Genomic DNA, 26,992 nt, shown 5'->3' on the forward strand with positions numbered 1-26,992 from the left:
TTTCTCCCTTCCTCTCTAAAATCAATAAAATATATATAAAAAACAAAACTAAACAAAACCCCAAACTCTTAAAAAAAAAAACAAAAAAACAGCATTTGTGAACTATCATCAAATACCTTAATAAAACATGTTTATTTGGACATGAAAGAAGAATTAGTGAAGTATTCCTGTCAAAATCATAGCCTATCTTCAAGAAAAGAATTCTGGGGCAAGGTAGACTAATGTTCAGAACAGTTAATAATAAAAAAATCAATGTGTACTTATTATGTGCCAGGCACTGTGTCCTTAACACGCCCCATGAAGTAGGTAGTGTTATTATCCCCTTTTTACAAAAGAGAAAACTAAGGCACAAAGAGACTGAATACCTGCCTCACCGCCACAGAACCAAGAATTGGGAGAAAAGCCATCTGAACATCGGTGTCTCTATAATTTCAGCCTTTCTCATATCGATTTTATTGAAGACAGGTGGCAGAACAAATAGCCCCTTTACCATACACTTTCTCTGTAAGTGAAAGCCCTGCCCCTGCAGGAGCTCCCTTCTGCAGTTCATTCTGGGTGCCACTCTGTGTGTCATGTCATCTGCTAGCCCTTAGGTTTTAATGAGGCCAAAACGGTGCTACATTAGGTTTTCCAGCTTGCATCCGGATCAGTGTGTTTGCTATAGACCAACACAGGTGGCCAATACCACACCTTACTTACACATTACGCTAAGAATCTAAAGGGCATGATTGTTGAAATTCAAACATAAAGTAGAATAATGAAATGTTTCAAGGTTGAAATGAGAGGGATGGATTCAGGAAAGGGACAGTTTTCATCTGAACCATTACCTATAATATCATTAATGCTCCTTCCACAAATATGTAAATACTATTACATTATTTGCTTTTAAACTCTCCTAAGGTACAACTGCAATCTACAAGGCAATCAGTCACTGGAGGACAAGGACTACCATTACAGCTCACCTGCCCCTCTCACTTCCTGGCATGTGAACTCTAATAATAAGCTCAGATAACAAGTTATTCCCACTCCAACCTTTGAAGGCCTAACTGTGTGTGTGTGTGTGTGTGTGTGTGGGTGTGTGTGTGTGTGTGTGTGTGTGTTGGGGTGGGGGTTAATATGTATTGTGGCAGGTGAGGAGTCTCTATCTCCACTCAGTGCTCACCCTGTTCTATGTACTTGCCAACAATATCCTTGATTTCTCTCAGACCTGGCCTTGGATTTAGAATCCTGGTTCTTGGGTAGAAATAAATAAATCCTGTGAAGTTAGAGTCTTTTTACTCAAATGTAGTCCACAAACTTTGAAAGAATATGTCAGAGCTATAAGAAACCTATGAAATCATGATCACTAGCTGGATTAAGAAGTTAGTTTGCATATGATCACTGTCCATAAGAATAAAAGTCTGGGAGGAGAGAGGAAGAAACTTTCCCTTGCCCATCAATAATAAAATCAGTATGAGAATAATGAAAGGAATTAACCAAAATTAATTACATATGTACATATGAGAACCCCATAAACATAAGAGGTTCAGAGACAGAAAGGTAAAATGGTGTACATATAGTATTCTGTACTGAGGATGAGGTTAAGCACCTTGTGGCTTAAGAGGAAAGGAAGGTCATTTGCAGGGCCAAGTAGACAAGGTGAGGCAGCCCTGTGCTCTGACCTGTGAATTAATGTTCTGGTTTGAACAATGTCTAACCATTACAAACAGCAAACCAAATGAATAAGAACCCAAAAACCCAAACCTGTTGTCCAGGAAGTCCTCCTGGTGGAGTAAAATTAATGTCTAATTGGAGGATCAAAATGTACCTTCAGATGTTCAGTAGTCAAAAAAACAGATGTTCAGTAGTCAGACCTTTGCTCTGCCTTATAGGGAGGTCATAAAAAGTTATCTCTGGTAATAATTCTTATTATGATCAAGGCCCCTAATTTCTATTCTTTCCGGGAGAGGTAAAAGTTTCTTATGAGCCAGCAGGGCCTTGATTGCCTTCAGCTCAAAATAATTCACATATCAAAGTGGCACATCTTGGGGAGGACTGTTCTAAATCTATTAAGTACAACTAAATTTTGCCTTTACTCTGTTTTATAGTTAAATTTAAATATTAATAAATCAAGTTAATAAAGTGATTTCATAGGGACATCATTAACAAAAATGAACTGAAAAATATACCAAGAGCAATACTCCCAATAACAAAGGTAAACAACAACCTCTCAATCAGGATGAGCAATAAACAAATACGAATATCTAAAATTGCCATCTTCAAACATCACAGAAATTCTTTTAAGTTTTTACATATTACATATCAAAAATCACTGAACTCTGATTCTATTTGCATTTATTTCCCTAAATTTTATCATCTCACTGAAAATATAAAACCAACAAAAACAAGTAACATTTAAACTAAAATACACAAGCATATGTCTATGATAATAGTAATAGAGGCTAAAAGGTGCTACATGAGTTACCTAATTAGAAATCTTGAAGATAAGGTTTTCCTCACCCCTTAACCCACTGCTGTGCTCCACAGTTCACTTAGTCCTTGTACTCAATAAGTATTTGCTGACTCCTAAAGAAGCTCTCAGGAAAGATTCCACATCTATAATAATAAAAGCATAATATGCTCATTAGACCAGACATCCTTCCGGACAACCTTTAGGACGAAGCTGGGGCTGCAAGGGAAGCCAAGGTCCCAGGTGCCAGCGGGAAGCTGGTGCTGGCAGCCAGGAGAAGGAAGGCCTACTCTTGCACAAATTTTGTGCATTGGGCCTCTATTCCACTATAAAATCTGTACCCTCTTCCAGTCCATTAGCATTTGCTGAAAACCAATAAATAGAAACACTTCAGTTAAAACAGTGAAAAAAAAGATAATGCTGCCAGTGATTAGTTCTGAGTGGTGTGATGAGGGGTGTTGGTTGGGGTTTTCTTCCTTGACATTTTATACCTCCTATTATTTTCCAATTTTCTATAGTAAACATGTATTATTATTTTTAATAATTGAGAAAATGTTAAGGAAAAATCATTTCTTCTTCAAGTCACTATCACAATTCCCTTAAATGAGTGGTTCTCTACCGGAGTTCACTTTTGAATTACTGGGGGCATTTATAAAAACAGTTGAAGGCCCACACTAAATCCATGAAATTATACAGGGGGAAACCAAGACTTTTCCAAGCTACTCAAGTGATTCTACCATGCAACCAATACTGAGAGCTATTTAGGCTTTACAGATGATTCCTATTTCAGCTCCAAAGATGAGTTTCTTTTCTTTTCTTTTTTCTTTTTTTTTTGGGATGGGGGGGGGGGGGTGGGGGGGGCATGTAGTTTCTTTGGAGAGGGTTGAAATCAAAGATCAAAACAGCAAAAAGAGCCCTAGCTGGTTTGGCTCAATGGGTGGACCATCGACCTGTGGACTGAAGGGTCCTGGGTTCAATTTCAGTCAAGGGCACATGCCTGCTTGGATGCTCATTCCCCAGTGGGGGGCGTGCAGGAGGCAACTGATCTGTTCTCAACAATGATGAGAGAGAATCATTGAGAGAGAGAGAGAGAGAGAGAGAGAGAGAGAGAGAGAGATCAATTTGTTGTTCCACTTATACATTCAATGATTGATTCTTGTATGTTCCCTGACCAGGATCAATCCTGTCCAGGGACTAACTCTGACTCACTCCCACTGAGCTCCAGAGCTGGGGCACCAGTTTGAAAGGCACTAAAGACATATGAGGAAGAACTAAATATCCAGCATCAGAGCAAAAGCTGGGGGGTAGCTTTCTCCTAGAGAGAAGTGATGGCAGAGGTCATTGTTCCTTTGATAAGCCCTTCCCCCACACAGCCAGCAGGAGGACACAATATCTGAGACTCCAATAACCTGGTGATTGCCTGAGGTATACCACTCCAGCCAACTTTTCAGCCCACCCAAGCTATTTTGTGGCTATTCTATACAAATGGTCTGTCTGTCTTGGCTCATGCTTCAAGATTTTCCTAAAATCTCTCAAACAAGCAGCATTGGGTGCCAATGTGTCCTAGACTTCTCATTAAGTGACCTCAGGCCTGGCACTAGCAGCAGTCAGCCTTAGTTCATAGTTTGGCCTTTCCTGGGCACAGGAAACAGCCATCTGCAGATCACTTTGTAGCTCATGCCAGGTGGCCCCAGGCAGAACACAGGTAGGGGGCTGATCTGGGCCTACACATCCTGGGAGGACTCCCAACCAGCACATCCAGGAACAGCCTCAGACAACATCTAAGCACCATCTCCACAAGTAACACACTGAAGGAGCAAACTCAGCAGCCATTATAGCCCCTGAACAGTGTTATTCCAAGGTAATCAGAGGTCAGAGGTCAATAGTCAAAGCCAGTCCTCATGTGGTAGGCAGTGGGACTGGTACTAAGTGTCTGAGCAGTGGGGTCAGATCAAACCTGACTTCACCAACCTCGGTACTTGAATTCTGGCTAGGAAAGAATTCAGACAAGACCCAAACTGTAAGAGAACATTTATTTGGTAAATCACAGAGGTAAAAAAGTAATTCCTAGCCGACCGGTGTGGCTCAGTAATTGAGCATCAACCATGAACCAAGAGGTCACTGGTTCAATTCCCCAGGTCAGGGCATATGCCTGGATTGCAGGCTCAATCCCCAGTAGGTGGTGTGCAAGAGGCAGCCAATCAATAATTCTCTCTCATCACTGATGTTTCTATCTCTCTCCCCCTCTCCCTTCCTTTATGACATCAATAAAAACATTTTTTAAGTAATTCCTTTAAAAAATGGGTTTAGGAAACAAATTATAGAGGTAAAGTAAAGGCCCTTGGAACTTGCAAATGAGGAGGCTAATGTGATGTGCTTGGTCGGGGGTAAAAGGGGGTGTAAGAGAAAGGGGAAAGGATAGGGAAAGGCCCAGGCATGCTTCCAGAGGGAGAGCTCACAGGGTCCTCCTCCTAAGGGCTTTAAAGTTGGAGACTTCAGGGGAGGTCTCAATAAAATATTCAGTAGTTTTCCAGGTGTGTCCATTCAAGGTTATGATCTCTACTGATTGATTGGCCCACATCAGGGCAGGAGGTCATCATTCATTGCAGTTGGTCCAGATGTGAGCAGAGGCTGGTTTTGTTGCTTATCTAGGCCTGGAGCTGAAATGCACCTGAGGCACAGATGTTATCTCTAGGGAAAAAAGGTCAGGGGGTCCAAATCACACAACCAGCCAAATGCTAGGGGAAGAAAAGTCACCTAGGTGGCGAGGTCCCACCCTATAATATATTGTTTATAGCTAGGCACCTGGGGCTTTCCACCCTGATGACCTTCTGGAACTAGCCCATCATCCTTGCTCTGCTCATGTCTGGCTAACTGCCTACCACACCTGCAGCTGATCAGGGGGTAAATTCCACCCATTGATATGCCAACAACAATCAAGACTCGACTACATGAGTGTTGGGGAGCACACGAGACTTGGGTAGAAAGTTTGTAAGGAGGACATTCCGAGAAAAGGGAAGTGTGTGGAAGGTCACCTGTGCTGCTTATCAGAATCTGATTTAGGGGAGTGCCCCTAATTATTCCACAACCTTTCCAAACAAGTCTGTGCACATGTAGACCCCAGGTGTTTAACGGAATCCTTAAGCTTAAATATTTGGATGTCCTTGCTTAAAGGACACTACAAACACATGTGTCCTCCCAATATTATTTACCCTATTGATTGTATCTAAAAGATAAACTTTATCTCAAACTGCTGCTACAGTAAAAGCCTAACGGGGGCAGGCAATCGAGACTATTTGGTTGCTTTAATCGTTCACCCTCTATTTCACAGCAAACATTGTGTCAGAGTAATCCATTCTTCCGTTACTCAGGGTTTGCTGGTCAGCCCCAGCACAAGAGGAGGGTGCACACAGCCTACAATGGGAGAGCACACCTGAAGTGACTAGCTAGGGTGATAGGGGAGGCTGTGACAATGGACCCTACAGAACACCTATCACATTAGGCCACTATGAAACCTGTGAGATGTAGTAACTCTACCTGATATATAGAAACAAACACATTTTGGGAGGCCCCTCAAATGAGGAGACAAAGAAACATATCCCAAATTGAAGAACAGAACAAAGCTCCAGAAAAATAACTAAACAAAATGGAGATAAGCATTCCATAAATGCAGAGTTCAAAACACTAGTTATAAGAATGCTCAATGAATTAATAAGAACCTCAACAGCATAAAAAAGGACCAGTCAGAAATGAAGGATATACTAACTGAAGAATAATCTACATGGAATCTACAGTAGAGTAGATGAATCCAAGAAGCAAATCAGCAATCCTAGCTAATAAAAGAGTAATATGCAAATTAACCATCAATCCACCACACCCACCAGCCACGCCCACCAGCCAATCAGAGCAAGTATGCAAATTAACCCAAACCAAGATGGCTGTGGCCACAGAGAATAGGAGGGAGGCTTGGGTTTCCCTGGCAATGGAGGAAGCCAAGTTTTCCACACACCCAGGTGGGCCCAGGCCTCCAATCAAGGGTACAAAGTTTCAATCATAGAAGGTAAATAAATTCCAACAAAAATGGCAGCAACCACGAAGCTGGAAGAGCAGGAGGCTAGGATTGCCGTGGCGATGGAGGAAGCCAAGCTTTCTGCACACCCTGGCTAGCCAGGTCTCCACTTAAGGCTACAAAGTTTCAATTATAGAAGAAACATAAATTCCAAAAGAAATAGCTGCAACCAGGGAGCAAGCAGGAGACTTGGCTCCACTCCAGGATACAAAGTTTCAATTGTAGAAGATAAATAAATCCCAAATACTAGGGCCTCCGCTTGGGTCACTGGAGAGCATGGCCAGCCTGCAACCTGGCCCCTCACCCAGGCCACCCCACACCCCAAGGGAACCCCCACCCTGATCCAGGACATCCTTCAGGGCAAATCAGCTAGCCCCCACTCATGCACCAGGCCTCTATCCTATCTAATAAAAAATAATATGCAGATTGACCATCACTCCAACACACAAGATGGCTGCCCCCATGTGGTCAAAGTTTCTGCCCCCATGTGACACAAGATGGCCACCACAAGATGACCAGCCAGGGGAGGGCAGTTGGGAGGGAAGCAGGTCTGCAAGGGAGGGCAATTGAGAGGGACCAGGACTGCAAGGGAGGGCAGTTTGAAGGCAATTAACCCTACAGGAGAGGGCAGTTAGGGGTGACCAGGCCAGTAGAGGAGAGAAGATGGGAGCAAACAGGCTGGCAGGGGAGTAGTTAGACATCAATCAGGCTGGTATGGAAGTAGTTAGGGGGTGATCAAGATGGCAGGTAGAAGCAGTTAAGGGCAATCAGGAAGGCAGGCAGGCGAGCAGTTGGGAGCCAGCAGTCCTGGACTGTGAGAGGGATGTCCGACTGCCCATTTAGGCCCAATTTCACTGGGATTAGGTCTAAACGGATAGTTGGACATCCCTTGAGGGGTCCCAGATTGGAGAGGGTGCAGGCTGAGCTGAGGGACATGCCCCCACCCCATGCACGAATTTCATGCACCAGGCCTCTAGTTTTAAATAGAAGGAAGAAAAAAAAAAAGAAAGAAAAAAAAAAAAAAAAACACCTATCAGAAGAAGAAGAAAAAAAGAAAAGAAAAGAAGGATAGTGTAAGAAGCCTCTACAACTTCAAGCGTACCAACATTTATATCATAGGGGAGTCAGAAGGAAAAGAGAGAGAGCAAAAAATTAAAAACCTATTTGAAATAATAATGATAGAAAAATTCCCTAACTTGGTGAAGGAAATACACATACAAATCCAGGAAGCATAGAGTCCCAAACAAGATAACCAAAGGAGGTCCACACCAGGATACATCATAATTAAAATGTAAAAGGTTAAAAACAAAGTGAGAATTTTAAAAGCAGCAAGACAAGGGAGCTCCCAGAAGCAGCTTATTTCTCAACAGAAACTTTGCAGGCCAGAAGGGATTGGCAGAAAATATTCAAAGTGATGAAAAGCAAGGACTTATGACCAAGATTATTCTAATCAGTAAGACTTTCATTTAGAATTAAAGGACAGATAAAAAGTTTCCCAAACAAGGGAAAAATTAAAGGAGTTCATCACCACCAAACAAAGTATTACATGAAATGTTAAAGGGTCTTCTTTAAGAAGAAGAAAAAAAAGTCCAGCCTGGGCTGGATAGCTCAGTTGGTAGGAGCATTGTCCTGATATGTCAAGGTTGTGGGTTCAATCTCCAGTCAGGGCACATACAAGAGAACCAATGAATGCATAAATAAGTGGAACAAAAACATGTTTTTCTCTCTCAAATCAATCAAAAATATTAATCATAATATCCTATCCTATCTAATATCCTATCTAATAATAGAGTAATATGCAAATTAACCATCATTCCATGACAAAAATGGAGGCCTCCATAGCCACAATATGGCAGCGCCCAGTCCTCTCAGCTCCACTGCTAGAGTGTCCGTCCAGCCTGTCTGCAGGAGGGGTTTTTGATCCACCACAGACAGGGCAGTCAGAGCCTGGACAGCAGTTAGCCAGTGGTGGCAGCGGGGAAGCCCCAGGCCTGGTAAACAGAGTCTGGACAGCAGGGCATTGAGGCTTCCTTACTGCAGTGGCAGCAGGGGGAAGCCCCCTGGCCCAGCAAGCAGAGTCCGGACAGCAGGGCATGGAGGCTTCTGTGGCAGCAGGGAAGCCCCTGACCGGTTGTCACTAAATATTCTGCCTGCCTGATCACCCCTAACCACCTCTGCCTGCCTGCCTGATAACCCCTAACCACTCGCCTGCCTAATTTGCCCTAACTGCTTCTGGTTGCCTGCCTCATTATCCCTAACCACTGGCCTGCCTGCCTGATTGCCCCTAAACACCTCTGCCTGCCTGTCTCATCACCCCAAACCACTCGCCTGCCTGCCTGCCTGCCTCAGCACCCCTAACCACTCACCAGCCTATCTCATCGCCCCTAACTGCTTGCTGGGAGGTGTGGCCAGCAAGGGGGAGGGGCTGTGGTCATTCTAATCTCTGGTCATTATGTTCGTTCTGTCATTTCAGTCACTGGGCTTTTATTATATAGTATCCTCACTGCATTCTGAAGTAGGTTTATTGTTTCCTAGTATAGATAAGAGTGATGTAGAGAGATGCAGAAATTTGCCTGTGGCCCTCAATAAGTACTAAGGTCAGGATTCAAATCCATGTATAACTGGCTCTCCTCTTCTTTAGGAACCGATATCTCTCAGTTCCAAGGCTGGGTTTGAATAGTATGCCAAAATCATTGCTGACAAAAATATTTGCATATTAACACAACCCTACTGCAATTAAATAGAGGGGGAAACTGTCAAGTTATAGAGAAAAAATAAACTTCCAAAGTATACTCAGTTGCTCTACCTGGATAAAACAAAACTGTAACCCAGTGGGGCCTACATGTGTCTCTGCTACTACACTTACTACAGCCATCAGCCAAGGTGCTATCAGAACCACATTTCTGCCTCTGCCATGACCACCCTTGTGACACTCCAAGAGCCATAGCAACTTCCCTTCAGAGTCCTGCACAGCAGGCTAACACCTGAAATCCCTCCCAAATCCAAACACCAGTCCATATCCTACTAAATCCCAGTTTCCATTATACAGGCTATAAATTTTAAATTCAGAAAATGAAAGAATATTTAGATGTCTTTACTCTATACATATATTTATATCTATTTCCTAAAAAGTGTATTTAAAGAGAAGAAAAGCCAAAGCCCATAAAGGTTAAGTGATCTGCACTGTTCAAAGAGCTAAGTAGTAATTTCAGGTTTCTGGGACCCAGTTCTAAGCCCTCCAGTAACCACTGTGCTATACACAGAGCACCTTCCAGCTAAGCTCCCGACCATTTACCTGTTCTAGATAAAAGAATTCCTTTTAAAATATCTCTTTGTTTTTAGCAATTAAAATCAAAACACACATAATAATAGTATGGCAAAAGTATAAATTTTGGATCATACTTAAATACTTTAAAATCTGCATGTTCAAACATCAGTAAAGATGAAAGTACAACTCAATGAAAGAATATACTATATAAGTAAAAATTATTCAAAGCTTTCTAAATTAGTCAAAACAGCAAAATGGATGAAGAGGTTAAATAAAAACAAAACAAAACAAAACAAAACAAAAATACTATTGTCCATAAGTTGAAATCACACAGAAGATCCCCAAAACTTGATTTCAGTTTCAGGTTCAAGTCAAAGTTAAAACAACACGAAAACAATTTGAATATTCTTTCCAAGCATACTAAAGAGACTAGTGACAGCCGGGATATTCTTTCCACCCACACAGAGAGTAAGAGACCGGTGAAGTTCCCCTCAAGTATTTAAAACTTACTGAAAGATAGATAAAATCGATTTGTAGAAAAAAAAAGTTTGCTGTAAAACAGAATGCCATGTTACATAAGCAGCAACCTCATACATATTTTGATTGCATCATTTTTCTTGTACTTTATTTAGTACTGTGTTGTTTTGTATAGTAACATGCTCCACAGGCTTGTAGCCTAGGAGCAATAGGCTATCCCATATAGCCTAGCTGTGCAGTAGGCTGGACCATCTAGCTATATGTAAGTACACTGTGATGTTCACACAACAACGAAATCTCCTAAGGGCACATTTCTTAGAACATAACCCTATCATAAATCAGTTCATAACTTTACAGGTTCAAAAATTAGTTATAAAATCATAAAACAGCCAAAACTGGTTTGGCTCAGTAGACAGAGTGTCAGCCCGCGGACTGAAAGGTCCTGGGTTCGGTTCTGGTCAAGGGCATGTACCTTGGTTGCAGGAACATCCCCAGTAGGTGGTGTGCAAAAGGCAGCTGATCGATGTTTCTCTCTCATCGATGTTTCTAACTCTCTATCTCTCTCTCTTCCTCTCTGTAAAAAATCAATAAAACATTTTTTTTAAATCATAAAATAAATATTAATTCCAAGTTGACACTAACTCGCCATCAGAGCCTAAACTGGGAATGTCATCACAAAGAATTCATCAAATTCTTCTTCACTTGGGCTAGAATTCTCTTGTACATACAAAAATATATCTGATCAAATAATTGGTAAAGTCTCCAATTGGAATAAATGTTAAAGGCTAAAAATACTGCTTTTAAGACAGAAAAATGAAAATAGTAGCATCTTTAACCATCCTTCACAGAATACAAGACTATGCAAAAGACTTTTTCTATGTCAAAAAAGACTAGCCCTGGGCAGTTTGGCTCAATGGATAGAGTTGTAGGCTCAATCCCCAGCCCTGGTGGGAACCAATTGATGTGTCTCTATAATCCAACATTCCACAACTGCAAAAAAATAAAATAAAATAAAATAATAATAATAATAATAACTCTTAAATATGCTTTGTTTTTTAAATTTGATATACAATGTATTTACTACTCAGAATTTACTTGTTGATACTAATTACAAACTTAATAGAAAATAAAATTACTGGGGTTTACATTTCAAGTCTGACATTGCAATACACATAACCTCTGTGTTCCTTGGGGATAATAAAACCATCTCAGAGGAGTGCTCTGTTGCTTCACAAAGTTAATAATTGTAAACCCTTTGAACAGTGCCTGGCACAAAGTAAATGCCCAATACATTAATCTATCATAATCATCATCACTATCATCAACATCTAGAACATCAATGTTACAGTGTTACCAGAACTTGATGTTACTAGAACATCAATGTCATAAGGATGGTCATTTCTGTCTGTCTTGTTCACTGTTGTATTTCCAGTTCCTGACACATAGTTGACACACAAACATTTGTTGAGTGAATTAATTATGGTTACTAGTACTTCTATTACTAAGTAGAGAGTGGCTTGCATCAAAATTAATTGCATACTGGTTGGTGGGATGCGTCATCCTGTGCACTAAAGAGTCTTGGATTCAATTCCCAGTCAGAGTACATACCCAGGTTGTGGGTTCAATACTCGGTCCAGGCACAAACAGGAGGCAACTGATCAAGGTTTCTCACATTGATTTTTCTTTCTCCCTTTCCCTTCCTGTCTTTCTATAATAATTAAAAAAAATATATCCTTGGGTGAAAATTTTTAAAAAATGTAATTGCCTATAGTAAAAAATTAGGTATGGAAAAATAACTGCTACCTGGAAATTTAGAAGAGACATGAAATAAAGAACTTCAGAGAGAAGAGGGGAGGCTACTCTCAAGTTAAGGAAGCATCATATCAGACCAAACTAACCCACCAGAAGAAAAGATAAGTCAAAAGTATTTGCTGGCCCTGAAAGTAGCTCAGTTGTTTAGGGTGTCCTCCCAATATGACAAGGATATGGGTTGGAACTGATCAGGGCACATACAAGAAGCAATCAATAAATATATAAGTAAGTGGAACAATAAATCAACGTTTCTCTCTCCTCTCTACATATCAATACTTAAAAAAAAATAATATATATATATATATATATATATATATATATATATATATATATCGGTCTAGTAATAATTAATGTCGTTTTTTAACATTCGTTTAAAATCTTGCTTGGTGTTGACTTGTATTGACATAACCTTCAAACACGTGGTATCTACAGAACATGTGAAGTGCAATTAACAAGTTTTGCTTGAAAAAGTTTGTGTTTGGTTTGGTTTTTGTTGCAAAACTAGGGCTAAGAAGATGGCGGATGAAGAGCATATTCGGCACTGCATGCTTTACGAGTTCCAATTAGGAAGAAAAGCAAGTGAGGCTGCAAAAAACATCTGTAGTGCTCTTGGTCAAGATGCAGTTAGCGCCAGAAAATGCCAGCGTTGGTTTGAGAAATTTCACGAGGGAAATTTTTCGTTAGATGTCAAGAGTGGTCGAGGCCGTGTGTCCAATTTTGATCAAGAAGCTCTTCAAGCTCTTTTGGTGCAAAATCCTCAAATTACCCAACAAGAGCTTGCGACAACTTTAAATTGTTCACAAAAAACAATTTCCAATCAATTGCGTGCACTTGGCAAAGTCCAAAAGTTTGGAAAATGGGTTCCTCATGAGTTGACCGACAACAACCGTAATCAAAGAGTCACAATTTGCAGTTCGCTCCTCTCTCGTCAAAACCGTTTGCCGTTTTTAGAGCAAATTGTTACCGGAGAAGGAAAATGGGTGCTGTATGTTAATTTGAAAAGGTGGCCTCAATGGTTGGACAAAAATGAGGCTCCGCAGCCCACGCCAAAACCTGACTTGCATGCGAAAAAAGTGATGTTGTGTGTTTGGTGGAATTTTAAAGGAATTCTTCATTATGAACTTTTACCATCTAACCAAACCATTACAAGTGCAGTGTATAGTGCCCAATTGGAAAGGTTAGCCCAAGCTTTAAGAGAAAAAGAACCCGCGCTGATTAATCGGAAGGGCGTAATTCTTCACCACGATAATGCACGACCGCATACTGCAAGAATCACTGCTGAAAAACTGCGCCAGTTGGAATGGGAAGTTCTCCCTCAACCTGCATATTCTCCTGATATTGCCCCTTCCGATTACCATTTGTTTCGTTCTTTGCAAAACTTTCTTCTTGGAAAAAAATTTAATAATGAAGAATGCCTCAAAAATGCATTGACAGAATTTTTTGCATCAAAATCACAAGAATTTTACAACAGAGGGGTTAAAATGCTTCCTGAGCGTAGGGCACAAGTAGTAGAAAACAACGGCAACTATATTGTTGATTAAATTTTGTTGTATTGTTTAAATAAATTCAATTTTAAAAAGTATTAGAAAACGACATTAATTATTACTAGACCTAAAATATATATATATATATATATTTGCTAAGGGCAATTTGCAGCCAAAAGACGTTAAGGTCTTCTTAGACAGGCTTCTTTGTTCATAGAAGTGCAAGAATCTAAAACAGGAGCTCGGCTAGCGTAGCTCAGTAGTTGAGCATTGACCTATGAACCAGGAGGTCACAGTTCAATTCCCTGTCCGAGCATATGTTCAGGTTACGAGCTTGATCCTCAGGAGGGCGCATGCAGGAGACAGCCAATCAATGATTCTCTCTTATCGATGTTTCTATCTCTCCATCTCTTTCACTCTGAAATCAATTTTAAAAATTGTTTTAAAGAATCTAGAATAGGGGACTTCTACAAGTATCCTAAGGAAGATCTAATCTGGGCCATAGCAGCAAGGACAAATGCCACTCTAGTAAGGAAATTAGCATTAGAGAAAAAAAGTAACGTATCTAAGGGCACAGCAAGTGAACTGGGAGCTGTAACTCTCAAATTAGTGTGCAGTTAAAACACTTTTTGTCATATCCTCAAGGAATCACAATCCGTAAGGACACCACACAGATACCATCACTCCAATCCTTTTCCTAGGCAAACATTACTAATCAATCATGGGCCTCACCCTTGAACTGGCTACAGTCTTGGCTCCAGGATGCCATGTAGCCATTACCAATCACATGGGCTGGTTTTAACAGACCCATCACATTTCACTAAATCTCCATTACACAAGTGATGATTCTGATACCTATATTTGAATGTAGAAATTTGTGGGAAGCTGAATATGGCTTACAAAGTAAACCCAAAAGAGACAATGTTCCTATCACCTATAATAATAAAAGGGGAATATGTTAATTAGACTAGATTTCCTTCCAAACAAAGCCAGGGCCAGAGGGAAGCCCAGGTCCTGGGTGCCTTCAGGCAGCCAGAGGGAAGCCAGTCTGGGTCTCCGGTGCCTGCAGGTGGTCAGGGGGAAGCCAGTTCGGGTCCCAGGTGCCAGAGGAAAGCCAGTGCCGGCACCCAGGGGAAAGAAGGCCTACTCTTGCACGAATTTGTGCACTGTGCCTCTAGTCTTTTATAATTCAACTAGAGGCCCGGTGCATGAAAAGTCATGCACTGGAGGAGCCCAGCCTGCCCCCTCTCACAGTACTCATTTAAAGACAGTGCTATTGCCAAACATGAGAGATTTGGTCCACTGATTCTGAAAGAAATGGAGTCACAAGAAATTCACCAGGAAATTCAGGAATTGGATTGTTATGATGATGTTCCAGAAGATGATGACATGATTGTCATTGAATAAATGAGTAAATTCTTGATACTGTAGGATTCACAGTTTTGTCTGGTTTGTGTTGACAACTACCGTACTACCGTACCGTATACAGGTAATAACTTTCCTTTATTTTCATTTAACAATAAATGTGTACCGTATTCTTCTTCATGGAAAAATAAGACATCCCCTGAAAATAAGACCTAGTGCATCTTTGGGAGAAAAAATTAATATAAGACACTGTCTTATTTTTCTGGGAAACAGGGTAGAATAAACTCAAAAGAAACTAATGAAATTAGGGAAAATTAAAAACACAAAATAGGCTATAAAATTAAAGTAATATGGCTTAATTAATCCGACCTTAATAACTTAGAGTCCAACTTTTTCATCTAACACAAAACTTGCCAAAAATCTGTCTTCCACCAAAGATAAGTTAACTCTTCTTGACCATGACTGATATTCAACTATTTACATATAAATGCTTTGTTCTCCAGGCATCATGGTGCAAAACTCTAGAACCTCGAATTGGTACTAGTTTAAATGGCTGACCAGATCTAAACCACTTCCTAAGGAAAATATAGGCCTATCTGCAGGTGCAAAGGACCACACCATGTCACATTCTTCCCAATTTAGAACACCATATTAAACTTATTATCAGCCGAAACCGGCTTGGCTCAGTGGTAGAGCGTCGGTCTGCGGACTGAAAGGTCCCGGGTTCGATTCCGGTCAAGGGCATGTACCTTGGTTGAGGGCACATCCCCGGTAAGGGGTGTGCAAGAGGCAACTGGTCGATGTTTCTCTCTCATTGATGTTTCTAGCTCTCTATCTCTCTCCCTTCCTCTCTGTAAAAAATCAATAAAATATATTTTTTTAAAAATAAATAAATAAATAAAATAAACTTACTATCAAACACACTTGATAAAGGATTCTGCAATTCCCCCAACTTGCTTGCTCTCCTGGCAGAGACCAGCTTAAAATGAATATTAGAAAAGGGAAAATCCACAAACACTAACCATTCAATTCTCTACATCTCCACTTACCAAAAAGTGTGCTTTTGCTGTCAATTAAAGAATAAAAGTGTCCTAGGAAGATGACTCTGTCTTCTTTTTAAAAAAAACTACAATGGAATTTACTTAGCATCATGTTATTCTGAGTCTTTTGTTTAACAGTTATCCTGCTGAGAGTTTAATACTAATAAAATGTTGCACTCACCTATCTACTTTGTCTTGACTATCAAGAAGGTCAAAGCTGAATTTCATGCCCACCTGACATAAAACATTCTCAGCTTTGGAATTTGGTATACTATCTCCATCTTTCTATTGCCTTCATTTCAGACTCCTATTTCTTTTCTTCTTTTTATGTTTCTGCTTGTTTGTTTGTTAATCCTCACCAAAAGATATATTTTCCCATTGATTTTTTTTTTTTTTTTTTTTTTTTTTTTTTTTTTTTTTTTTTTTTTTTTTTAGAGAGAGAGAGAGTAGAAAGGTGGGGAGAGGGAGAGAGAGAGAGAGAGAGAGAAACATCAGTGTGAGAGAGACACATCAATTGGTGGCCTCTTGCATGTGCACAAACCCAGGCAAATGCCCTTGACCAGGAATCGAATCTATGACCCTTCAGTGCATGGTCCAATGCTCTATTTCCTCAGCACACCAGCCAGGAATGATAGTGCTGTGTTTTGTTATTTTTCATTGAAGTCACCTCAGAATTCTTTGGGAAATGAGCAAAGAATATAAATAATTTAATAATTTAATTTTCTTCATTATTACTATTTATTTTTTTCCTCGGTGTCCCCTAAAACTCTCCCTTTTCTGTACTCTTGTGCATGCTGTTTACCCCAAATACAATCCCTACTATTTCTAGCATTCAATGACATCTCCCAGGCTCCTGAGGTTAAACGAAGCATTCCTTTTGTTCCTAACATACTTTATAATACTAATTTTTTCTCCCATATGCACTGTCTTTTCAAGTTCCTATGAGATCCTAATGGAAAGGGAGTATATCTTACATACACTGAGTGGCCAAATTATTATGATCTCTAAACGCATAATAATCTGGGTATATATATATATATATATTAGAGGCTGGGTGCATGAATTTGTGCATGGGTGACTCCAGCCAGCCTGGCCAGGGAGAGGGGATATGGACAGTTGGCCGGCCTGCCTGCTGGTCGAACTCCTGGTTGTAAGGACAATTTGCATATTAGCCTTTTATTTTATAGGACTAGAGGCCCATTGCACAATATTCATGCAAGAATAAGCCCCTGGCTTCACTCCCAGCTGCCCAGGAGCTGGCATGTCCCTGCTCCTAGGCCTTCCAGGAGCCAGCAAGTCCCCGCTCCTGAGCCACCCAGAGCCAGCAGGTCCTGGCTTCTGTCTGGAGCATCACTCCAGTAGCTCCCTACAACGCCCCCCTTCCCTTCATAGCAGGCTTCACATGGCTCCAGTCTGCATATGCAAATTAACCTCCATCTTGTTGTGTTAATTTGCATACTCACTCTGATTGGCTGTGGGCATAGTGAAGGTACAGTCAATTAGCATTTCTTTCTTTTATTGGTGTAGATATACACTGAGTGGCCAGATTATTATGTGTTCAGAGATCATAATAATCTGGCCACTCAGTGTATATTTATATTCCCAGTAGCATCAAAACAAGCCTTGTATGTGGCAGATACACAGTAAAGACATGTTCTGTTAATGGGAAGGGTATGTTAGCATTTTTGAAAGCTCACTGGGTGAAACCATGTGGGAAGTAGGCTGAAAAGAAGTTTCTATCTTAAAGCAATTTACAAACCAACAAACTAAGATAATAAATTGCCTGTGTAGCCAACAGGAATGGCATATATGTAAATACACATAAAGTTCCTGGAATGGCTACTTCTGGCAGGATTAGTCAGCGTTCACAAAGACTTTTAGTGGAGTTAAAAGGAATAGACTGTGAGGATATGCAGTCACAGTCTAATGACTCCAAAGATGTACAAGGCAATAGTATTCAAAGAACAGCAAGTACATTTCCATGGATATAAAGATCAACAATCATCATTAAATAATGTAGTGGATTTGGGGGACAGCAGACAGAGGGCCTATAGGCAGCAATGCAAAGCTAGGGCCTGGTTTGTGTTTTTTTTTTAAGGTAATTTAATTAGATAAAATCTTTGGAAATGATGCACAACTACTGTGTCAACAATTGATAGAGCAAGAAAGCTAGACTATGAGGCCTGACAATAAGTACTAGTGATGCCAGTAAGTACTGGCTTTCTACACTCATTCTCAGGTGGGTGTGTAGAACAACCCATTTAAGAGCCCATCTGGAACAATGGCCACAAGAGCCCTAAGGGCCACAGCAGTGGCTTTCACCTCACCTTCTTGAATCTTAGAATAAAACAATCTCTCTCTCTCTCTCTCTCTCTCTCTCTTTCTCTCTCTCTCTCTCTCTCTCTCTCTCTCTCTCTCTCTTTCTCTCTCTCTCTCTCTCTCTCTCTCTCTCTCTCTCTCTCTCTCACACACACACACACACACACACCACACAAACACAGAGAGCTGTAATTTCAATTGTGTGGCTTATCACAGAGGCAGTATAACAAATTGCCTCAGAGCAACTCCTAGGTTCAAATCTCAGCTCTGACACTATTAGGTGTGTACTTCCAGGGAACATATTTAACTTTACTTAGCTAGATAAAAACTGTACCTTCCTCTTAGATAAATATATAAAATGTTTAGCAGAATGAGTAGTTCAGTAAGCTCTCACCCAAATTATTTTTTAAATGGACAATAAGGTCTGGATTTTGAGACCCCTTGTATTTACTCACAGTCCTCTGGAAATCCTTGATACCCAAGTTGGGAGTTGCTGCCTTAGAAGTATATTCTATCTGTAAGGATTTATGTGACAGCTATAATGTTCAGCATTGTACCACAGCCTACAGAAGCCAACACAAGACCCAACAAGTAAGGGGACAACGCAGAAGGAGGATGTTGGAAGGACATGGGATTGTTGCAGAGGTTAAAAGGAGACTGAAACTCAAGCAGGAGTTTAAACTTGGAAATGCTATGGAGAGCCAAAGAGGTCTGGTCAGGGAGTACCATGCTGAACATGTGCTTAAGGAAGACTACCCAATGGTAGCCTTTAGAGCAAACTAGAATAGAGGGCACATCTCTCAGAAACAACCAGGAGACTGGGCTCAAATCTCTAAAGAAGGTTCCATTCCTAATCTGCACTGATTCATACTGCTGGTCACTTACACGGAGTGGCCAGGTTATTATGATCTGTGATCTCTGAATACATATGTATGTACATATATTATTATGATCTCTGAATGCATATGTATGTGTATGCGTTCAGAGATCATCATCATCATCATTATATATATATATATATATATGTGTGTGTGTGTGTGTGTGTGTGTATGTATGTTCAGGGAGAGAGAGGGAAGGGGCTGTGCATGAATTCGTGCATGGGTGGGGTCCAGCCAGTCTGGCCAGGGGGAGGGGACATGGGCGATTGGCCAGCCTGTCTGCTGGTCGAACTCCTGGTCAAGGGACAATTTGCATATTAGCCTTTTGTTATATAGGATATACACTGGCCAAATTATTATGCGTTCAGAGATCATAATAATCTGGCCACGGGAGGGAGAAGGGGGGGATTGGTAAGGTATGTACACATATAATAGCTGGCCATTCAGTGTAAATTGGTTTAAGCAATACCACAGGTTACATTAACAGCTTAACTAATGTCTTTATAATACTTAGGAAAAAAAATTTACCTAAAACAGCACACGTAGGCTTAGTAAATATTTGAACTTCAGATTCAATCTAAGAAATTGGAAAAAGGGGAACCAACTGCATAAGAGTCCTCAGCGTTGGAAAAGGATAGACAGTAAGTAGGCCAGGCCCTTGCCTGAATTTAAGGGTTCCCATCCTCAACCCCAAATCCTTGATCTACCCACTCTCTTGCCAGTTTTCAACCACATGTTTATTTGTAATTACCTTAAACATAGTAAAATGAATGAATAATCAGAAATCAATCAGATATCCAGTAGTTAAAACTTTCTAATCTTTTCTGACTCTCCATCTGGCCAATTTCAATTTCTCTCTAATGCTAGAGCTTTGAGAGCAGGAGTTTGAATCCCAACTGGGCACTTCCTAGTTGTGAGATGTCAGGCAACTCAAACTCACATGCTTCGTTTGCCTATCTGTGAAGTGGGGATAACCTGTCAGAAAGTAGTTGTGAAAACTAAATTGTTAATATCAATCAAGTGACTAAAACATAATAAGCACAATATGTATTAGCTATTATTATCATCTTTATTACAGAGTAATATTGGCTACCACTAGATCCCGAGGAGTACAGCTATCACATTTTTTTCAACAAAAACACACGGGCAAAACTATTTCATTGTTACTGAATCGCACACAGATGCAGTGGTCAGCCCCTACCTGTTGCAACACCTTTAAGAGATGAGGGTCACAAACTGGCCTGCACATGAGGCTCCAACATGCAGGACTGCTCCTCCTGAACTACCTCACCCCAGAGCTCATTTCTCTGGAAACAGAAACCTAGCATTTGTGAACAGGAATCTCAGAAGTTCATGAAATTTTAAAAAGTTTTTGTGATATATGCTTTCAAAAAAAAAAAAAAAAAAGTATTTCCTGGTCTGTGACCCACAGCACTACTTGGTCGTTTTCTCTTTTCTATCTAGAAATCTGTGAGACTGAACCAAAACAGCAAGAAACTTCCTCCCCTGATAACCAAGCATTAGCAGGTAAGCGGCCCTAGGTGACTCCACATACACATCTTTACAGATAAACGGTCCTTCCCTCCGCTCCCGGCACTAGAGTCCGGTCAGCAAAGAACTGAAATCTAAGTGCATCCTAGAGGGCTTGTAAAGACGCGGGCTCCTGTCGCCTGTGGACAGGTGAGAGGGTCGCCTTGCTCCGCTGTGGGGACCACATCCCGTGCAGGATGCGCGCTCCCACACCCGGGAAGACCAGAGACACTAACGCAGTGAGAACACTTCCACAGCTACATATGTCCGCGACCTCTCGGGCAGCACCCGCCTTCCGAACCGCCCAGGAAACTGTCCCCGGAACGCGAGCAGCCCCGGCCGGCGCGAGGTGCACACGTGCCCGGCGGCAGCAGGCCGGGCCGGCCCCGCCTCGCACTCACCTGGCCGGTGATGCCGGTGATGAGCGCCACCTTCCTGGGCTTGCCCATCTCGCCATCCCCGGAGCCCCTGGCGCTGGGGCAGCGTGCCGGAGCTTGTGCCATATCCCCGCGAGGCGTGCAGCAGAGAGCAGGGCGGAGCGACAGCGAGCGCAGCCGAGGCAGCAGCGCCAGGAGACGTGGGAGTGTAACCCGCGTGCAAGTTGCCTCGCCCGGCTGCAGGGAAGAGCGAGCCGCGCGGCCAGCGCCACAATCTGACAGGGAGCTCGGAGGCGGGTGGGAAAGGCAGGGGGCGGGCCCAGCGGCGAGGCGACGCGGCGGCGTGGCTGCAGCCAGGCGGGCGTGGCGTCATCCCGTAAGCCCGCGACGTTCCGCGGCGCCAGCGGCAGGCCCCGCCCCCCCGTCAACGGCCTTGCGGGAGGGGCGGGGCACCGGAGGGCGGCGCTTGCCGCTGGGCTCTGAGGCCTCTAGCTGTGGGCTGACCTGCAGCCTCAGGACAGGAAGTGATACTGGTCCAGCTCCTGGCTTGGCCCTGGGCCAGGGAGAGAGCGGGGTTAGCCGTCAACATCTCATCCATCACTATTTCTCCCTCGGTAGAACCCCCACGTCCTCTCCTTCTCCGTCTGAATCTCCCAGGAATCCTAATGAGAACCCGAGGATGCATAGAGAAGCTATAGGCAGACCTTTCTGTTAGGAGAAAGCCTGGAGTTCCAAATCTGGGTGTCACGGGGCCTTGGGTCAAAGGCTTTAATAATAATTTCTGGAAACTTGCTGCAATGTTTTTTTTGATGAGTCTGATTTTGTTTCTTGAAGGTCACTCACTAGCTTTACAAGACCCCTGAATAGGGATCACAGTTGTGGGGAACAACTAACCTCACCTCTAGCCTGGCTTTCTGGCTCTTTTCACATTTCCCAGAGTTCAGAGTACTGATAAGACACGAAGTCTCTGGCCCACACACAATAAGGAAATGTTGAAAAAAATAATTCATACAATAAGGAAATATTGAAAAGAATGCGGGATCAATAAACATGAACGAGGCTAACCTCAAACAAAAGTTTAAATAGGAGGTGGTGGCCTAGCTTGACGTCTATTTAATTTGGCTTCTGTAGGCAGCTGTGCATTGAGCCAGGAAAGGAGCAGAGATGACTGGGACACTGTAAGGACAGCAGGTGTGTGTAACATAAGCAGTTGACTAGAATCCAGGGAGAATACAGAAACTTCCTTATCACTATTAATCTACATATGGCAGGCAAGATCACCACTTTAAATTGCAAATTAAGTAATTAAGAGAGTGTTAAACCAGACCTCAAATTTCAAAATCAGAAAATCTGAGGAATAAGTTAAAAATCTCTTCCCTGCCCTGGCCAGGCAGCTCAGTTGATTACAGCATCCTCAAATGTATCCTCAGGTGAGAACTTTAGAAAATAATCTATATCCCCTAAGTGCCTCAGAAATACTCCTTAGCTTCATAGATAGGCTTGTCTTTGATTTCACACCTTGCCTTTCCTCTCTCTATCGGCTAGGGGTGTCGAACTCAATCAGAGAAGGGGCCAAAATCTAAAATCCAGCCTAAATCGCGGGCCAAATGGTTTACTGAACAGTCATAAACTGTCATTGTGATGGAAACACAGCGAAGTGCAGTGATGACAGCGAGGTGCGGGCCACATTGCAAGGCCTGGCGGGACGGATTTGGCCCGAGGGCCTTGTGTTTGACACATGTGCATCCTATACAGAGAATAACTGATTGTTACTTGCAGTAGCACAAGGGACCTGAGTGGTGAATGAAAAAGCCCTGTTGTAGAGACTGCACCCTTCAATTTAGGGAAAATCACTGTAAGCAAGTAATGTCTTTGAACTCTACTAAATTACCTTAATAACTTATTTTTATTTAATATTAAAATGCTTTGAACTTGCAAATAAGTCATTTAACATTTTCCTAAAAATTGCTGGAAAAAATTGAACACTCAGAGAGGATGTGCCAAGTTTATCCTGTAGCTGTGAGACTTCCTATAACGCTACTGAATACTGCACACTTGCCTGTCCTAGTAAGAAGAATGACGGTTGAAGATCCATAGAAAGAAAATCAATATCATAGGGCCTACAAATAAAATAATTACAAAATATTAAGGTAAATGGTAGTTCGGAATACAGTGGAAGGTTTTGAAAAGGGGGATATTTCTCTTTAAAAGTTCTCTTTTAAAAAAAGATAATAAAAGGACAATATAGGCAGTCCATGGATTATGTCGGACTTGACTTATGTCATTTCATGGTTTCATTACTATCTCCCATTTACAGTATTTATAAAAAAAAAAAAAAAGTTCTGTCATTTTGATCTATGTACATATGTGCTTTATGTTTTTTATTATTTACTGTATTTACCGCAAGTAAAGGTCAGGAATTGCTAACTTTCTTTTAAATATTTTTTACTGTTTCACTTTATTACTGCTGTGTATGTGCTCCATGTGAGGTGATGTAGGTGCTTATGTAGGTGGGTTTCTGACTTACAGCGAAAATCAAGTTACATCATACCGTAGGAATGGGTCTCCAACCCGAGGACTGCCTGTGTTGGTTTTGTTAGGTTGTCATAAGAAAATACCCAAACATGGTGGTTTAACCTACTCTACTAAAGTTTATTTCCTCAGTTCTGAAGACTAAAAGTCCAAGATCAGTATGGTTTCTTCTGCAGCCTCCCTTTTTGTCTTACATGTGGCCATCTTTATGTTCACAATAGAGGCCCATTGCATGAAGATTTGTGCAATAGGCCTTCCTTCCCCTGGCTGCCAGCACCAGTTTTCCTCCGGCACCTGGGACTCAGGCCTTTGCTTGGCCACAGCAGAGAAACCAAGCCTTGAGGCTAGGCTTCTCTGTTAGGCTTCAGTGGAAAAGCCAAGCCTTTTCAGTCTTCAGTCTCCAGTCTTTGCTCCGTGTCTGCATATGCAGATTAACCCACCATCTTTGTTGGATTAATTTGCATACTCATGATTGGCTGATGGGCATCATGGAAGTACAGTCAATTTGAATCTTTCTCTTTTATTAGTGTAGATGGCAGTCTCAATATGTGTCTGTGTCTAATTTCCTCTTCTTATATGGACATCAGTCATACTAAATTAGGTCCCACCAAAACCTCATGTTAACTTAATTACCACTTTAAGAACCCTATTTCCAAATAGTCATATCCTGAGTTATTGGGGGTTAGGACTCTGACATGTTAATAGGGGGGAAGAGGGGAAATTCAATCCATAACAGGCAGCTGGAGGGAAAGAGAGGTTTTTGTTTGTTTGTTTGTTTGTTTGTTTGTATGTTTATGGGGGGAGGTGGGCAGAAAATGGGCTGATTTTTCTGGTGAGATCCTCTTCCTGGTTTGCAAAAAGACTATCTCAATGCTCCTCACTTGGTGAAGAGATAGACATCTCTCTCCTATCTCCACTTATAAGGGCAGTAATCCCATGATGAGGTCTCCACTTGGATGGTCTAATTACCTCCAGACCGCCACCACAAAATACAACTACAATGCAGGTTAGAGCTTCAACATGTGTGTTTGGGAAGGACACAGCATTAAACATTTAGTATGATTATTAAACATTTGACCAATAGAATGTGATAGAAATGATGTTCTGAGACTTCAAGGCTATCATAAGGAGTCTTAAAACTTCTTCCTAGGTCTTTTAGAATCCTTACTCTTGGTACTTAATATACTGAATAAGTTTTTTCACATCTTTGTTTCCCATTTCTTGAGTTGAGTAGAGGCTAGTTATTCAAGAATAATGCCTCTGCTTTCCCCTTTGAATCATCTCTTCTCTTCTTTTTAATATTTGTTTTTTCTTATAGAACACTTGCTAATCTTTTACCAAACCTCAGTTTGGAAAACAAATGATAATGGTTAGCATGCATTGAGTGAGCATGTAAGATGAGCCATATCTTATTTAATTCTATGAGATAAGTATGATAAGAATCCCTGTTTTGTAGAAATTGAGAATCAAAAAGATTAGTAAACTTTTCCAAGGTCACATTGCTAGTGACTGGATATGGTAGATACCTGTTCCATATTCTATTTGAGAAAGCTGAAGTGTTAAAATCCACATTTCCCAGGTCATTTTGCATCTAGCATTTTAGAAGCAAATTTAGTTCTGGCAGTCAGACATGTTTCCCTTAATCTGATGGTGGAAGTGAATGGATGCCATCTTTTCACTTCTTTTCATACTGACCTGAGAGTTTTTGGCAACTAGACTCCAAGTTTGGGTCTAGTCACAAGTTTCATGAGTACACTACCATTAGGGATGGTGGCATCATCAGTTTTCTAAATTCTAGCATAGAATTATATGGCTGGCTTAGAGGTATGTCTTTGACATCAATAGACCAGGCTTCTGCTCCTCCTCTTCTTAACAAAGATTGTTTTTAACTGAAATTTTTATTAAGATCATTGTAGACTGTAAGAAATAACACAATGATATCCTGAGACCCTTTAACCCAATTTCCCCCATGGTCACATCCACAAAAACTATAGGGCAATATAACAAGCAGGATATTGACATTGATACAATAAACCAATCATATTCGGATTTCCCATTTTACTTGTACTCATCTGCACCTGCATGAGTGTGTTCAGTTTATACTGTTTTGTCATATATGTAGGTTTATTCATCTACCAAAGTCAAAATACCAAATAGTTCTGACAACACAAGATATCCTTTTACAACTTCGTCCCTTGCCCCTGACACACATTAATCTGTCCTCTACTTCTAAAGTTTTGTCACTTCAAATGTATTATAAGTGGAATCACACAGCTTTCAATCTTTTGGAATTGGCTTTTTTTTCACTCAGCTTACATTTCCTAGGGATTCATCCAAGCTTTGTATATCAATAAACTGTTTATTTATTGTTGAATAGTGTACATTTATGACATGGACATACCATAGTTTATTTAGCCATTCAACCATTGAAGAAATTCTGGGCTGTTTCCAGTTTGGGGTATGACAAATAAGCTTCTATGAATATTCATACACAGGTTTTTGTGTGACTGTAGTTTTCATTTTGCCTAAGAGTACCATCACTGGAAAGTATGGTAATTACACGTTTAGTTTTCTAAAAAACTGCCAAATTGTTTGTAACTGAATTTCTTACACTAAATTCTTTTCTATTTGAAATGCCTACAGTGGTTTCTGTGTCCCACTCAAAACCTGACATGGCACTACAGACAAAACACAAACTCCAAACTAAGGGCTCTTAACCAAGATTGAAGGACCAATAAATGATTACTTGTATGTATAAGTATAACTAATAGAGACACATTATAGCAGGTAAAATATACAGGGGAGAACTAGAGACTGCCCTCCACTTCAGAATTTATATCATCGTGTTTCTCATGTCAAAAGGTGAAATTTAATTCCATGCCCTTGAGTTTGGGCTGGAATTATTCAATGTTTGCTTTGACCAATAGAATGTGATAGAAGTGATGTTCTGAGACTTCAAGGCTATCATAAGGAGTCTTGAAACTTCTTCCTAGGTCTTTTAGAATCCTTACTCTTGGTAGTTCTGATGCAATGTGTAAGCTATCTACCATACTAAAAGGGCGATGTGAAGAGACCATATAGAGAGGACAGATGAAGAGAGCGGCCTGGTCGTCTTAGATGCCAGCTGAGCTCAACCTTCTAGCCTTTCCTGCTAAGGAACCAAACTGTGCATGAAGACTTTTTGGACACTTTTAGACCATACTAGCCACCTTTGAATACTACTGGATGACTCCAATTGACTTCACAAATAGCTGAAGAATTGCCCAGCAGAGCCATGCTCTAATTACTGACTCATAGAATCATAAGCAGTTTGTCAGACAATAATCAAGCTGGATAGGGTTGGGTGTCTTCCTTGAGAATCAGAGTACCATCAACACTAACCTACAATATCT

At 41.2% G+C, this 26,992-nt stretch overlaps 1 protein-coding gene across 1 annotated transcript in view; it reads right to left on the minus strand.

Moving 5' to 3' along the window:
* The window catches only part of GMDS (GDP-mannose 4,6-dehydratase), a 610,549-nt gene extending 589,169 nt beyond the window's left edge, over positions 1 to 21,380 (minus strand). Inside the window, exon 1 of the mRNA XM_036445071.2 lies at positions 21,093 to 21,380. Within this exon, the coding sequence (XP_036300964.1) occupies positions 21,093 to 21,194 (102 nt within the window). The 5' untranslated portion in view covers positions 21,195 to 21,380. The remainder of the gene's footprint in view (positions 1 to 21,092) is intronic.
* Positions 21,381 to 26,992: the final 5,612 nt, after the last annotated feature.

Source organism: Pipistrellus kuhlii, unplaced genomic scaffold, assembly GCF_014108245.1.
Source record: "Pipistrellus kuhlii isolate mPipKuh1 unplaced genomic scaffold, mPipKuh1.p scaffold_m20_p_2, whole genome shotgun sequence".
NCBI classification, from domain to species: Eukaryota; Metazoa; Chordata; class Mammalia; order Chiroptera; family Vespertilionidae; genus Pipistrellus; species Pipistrellus kuhlii.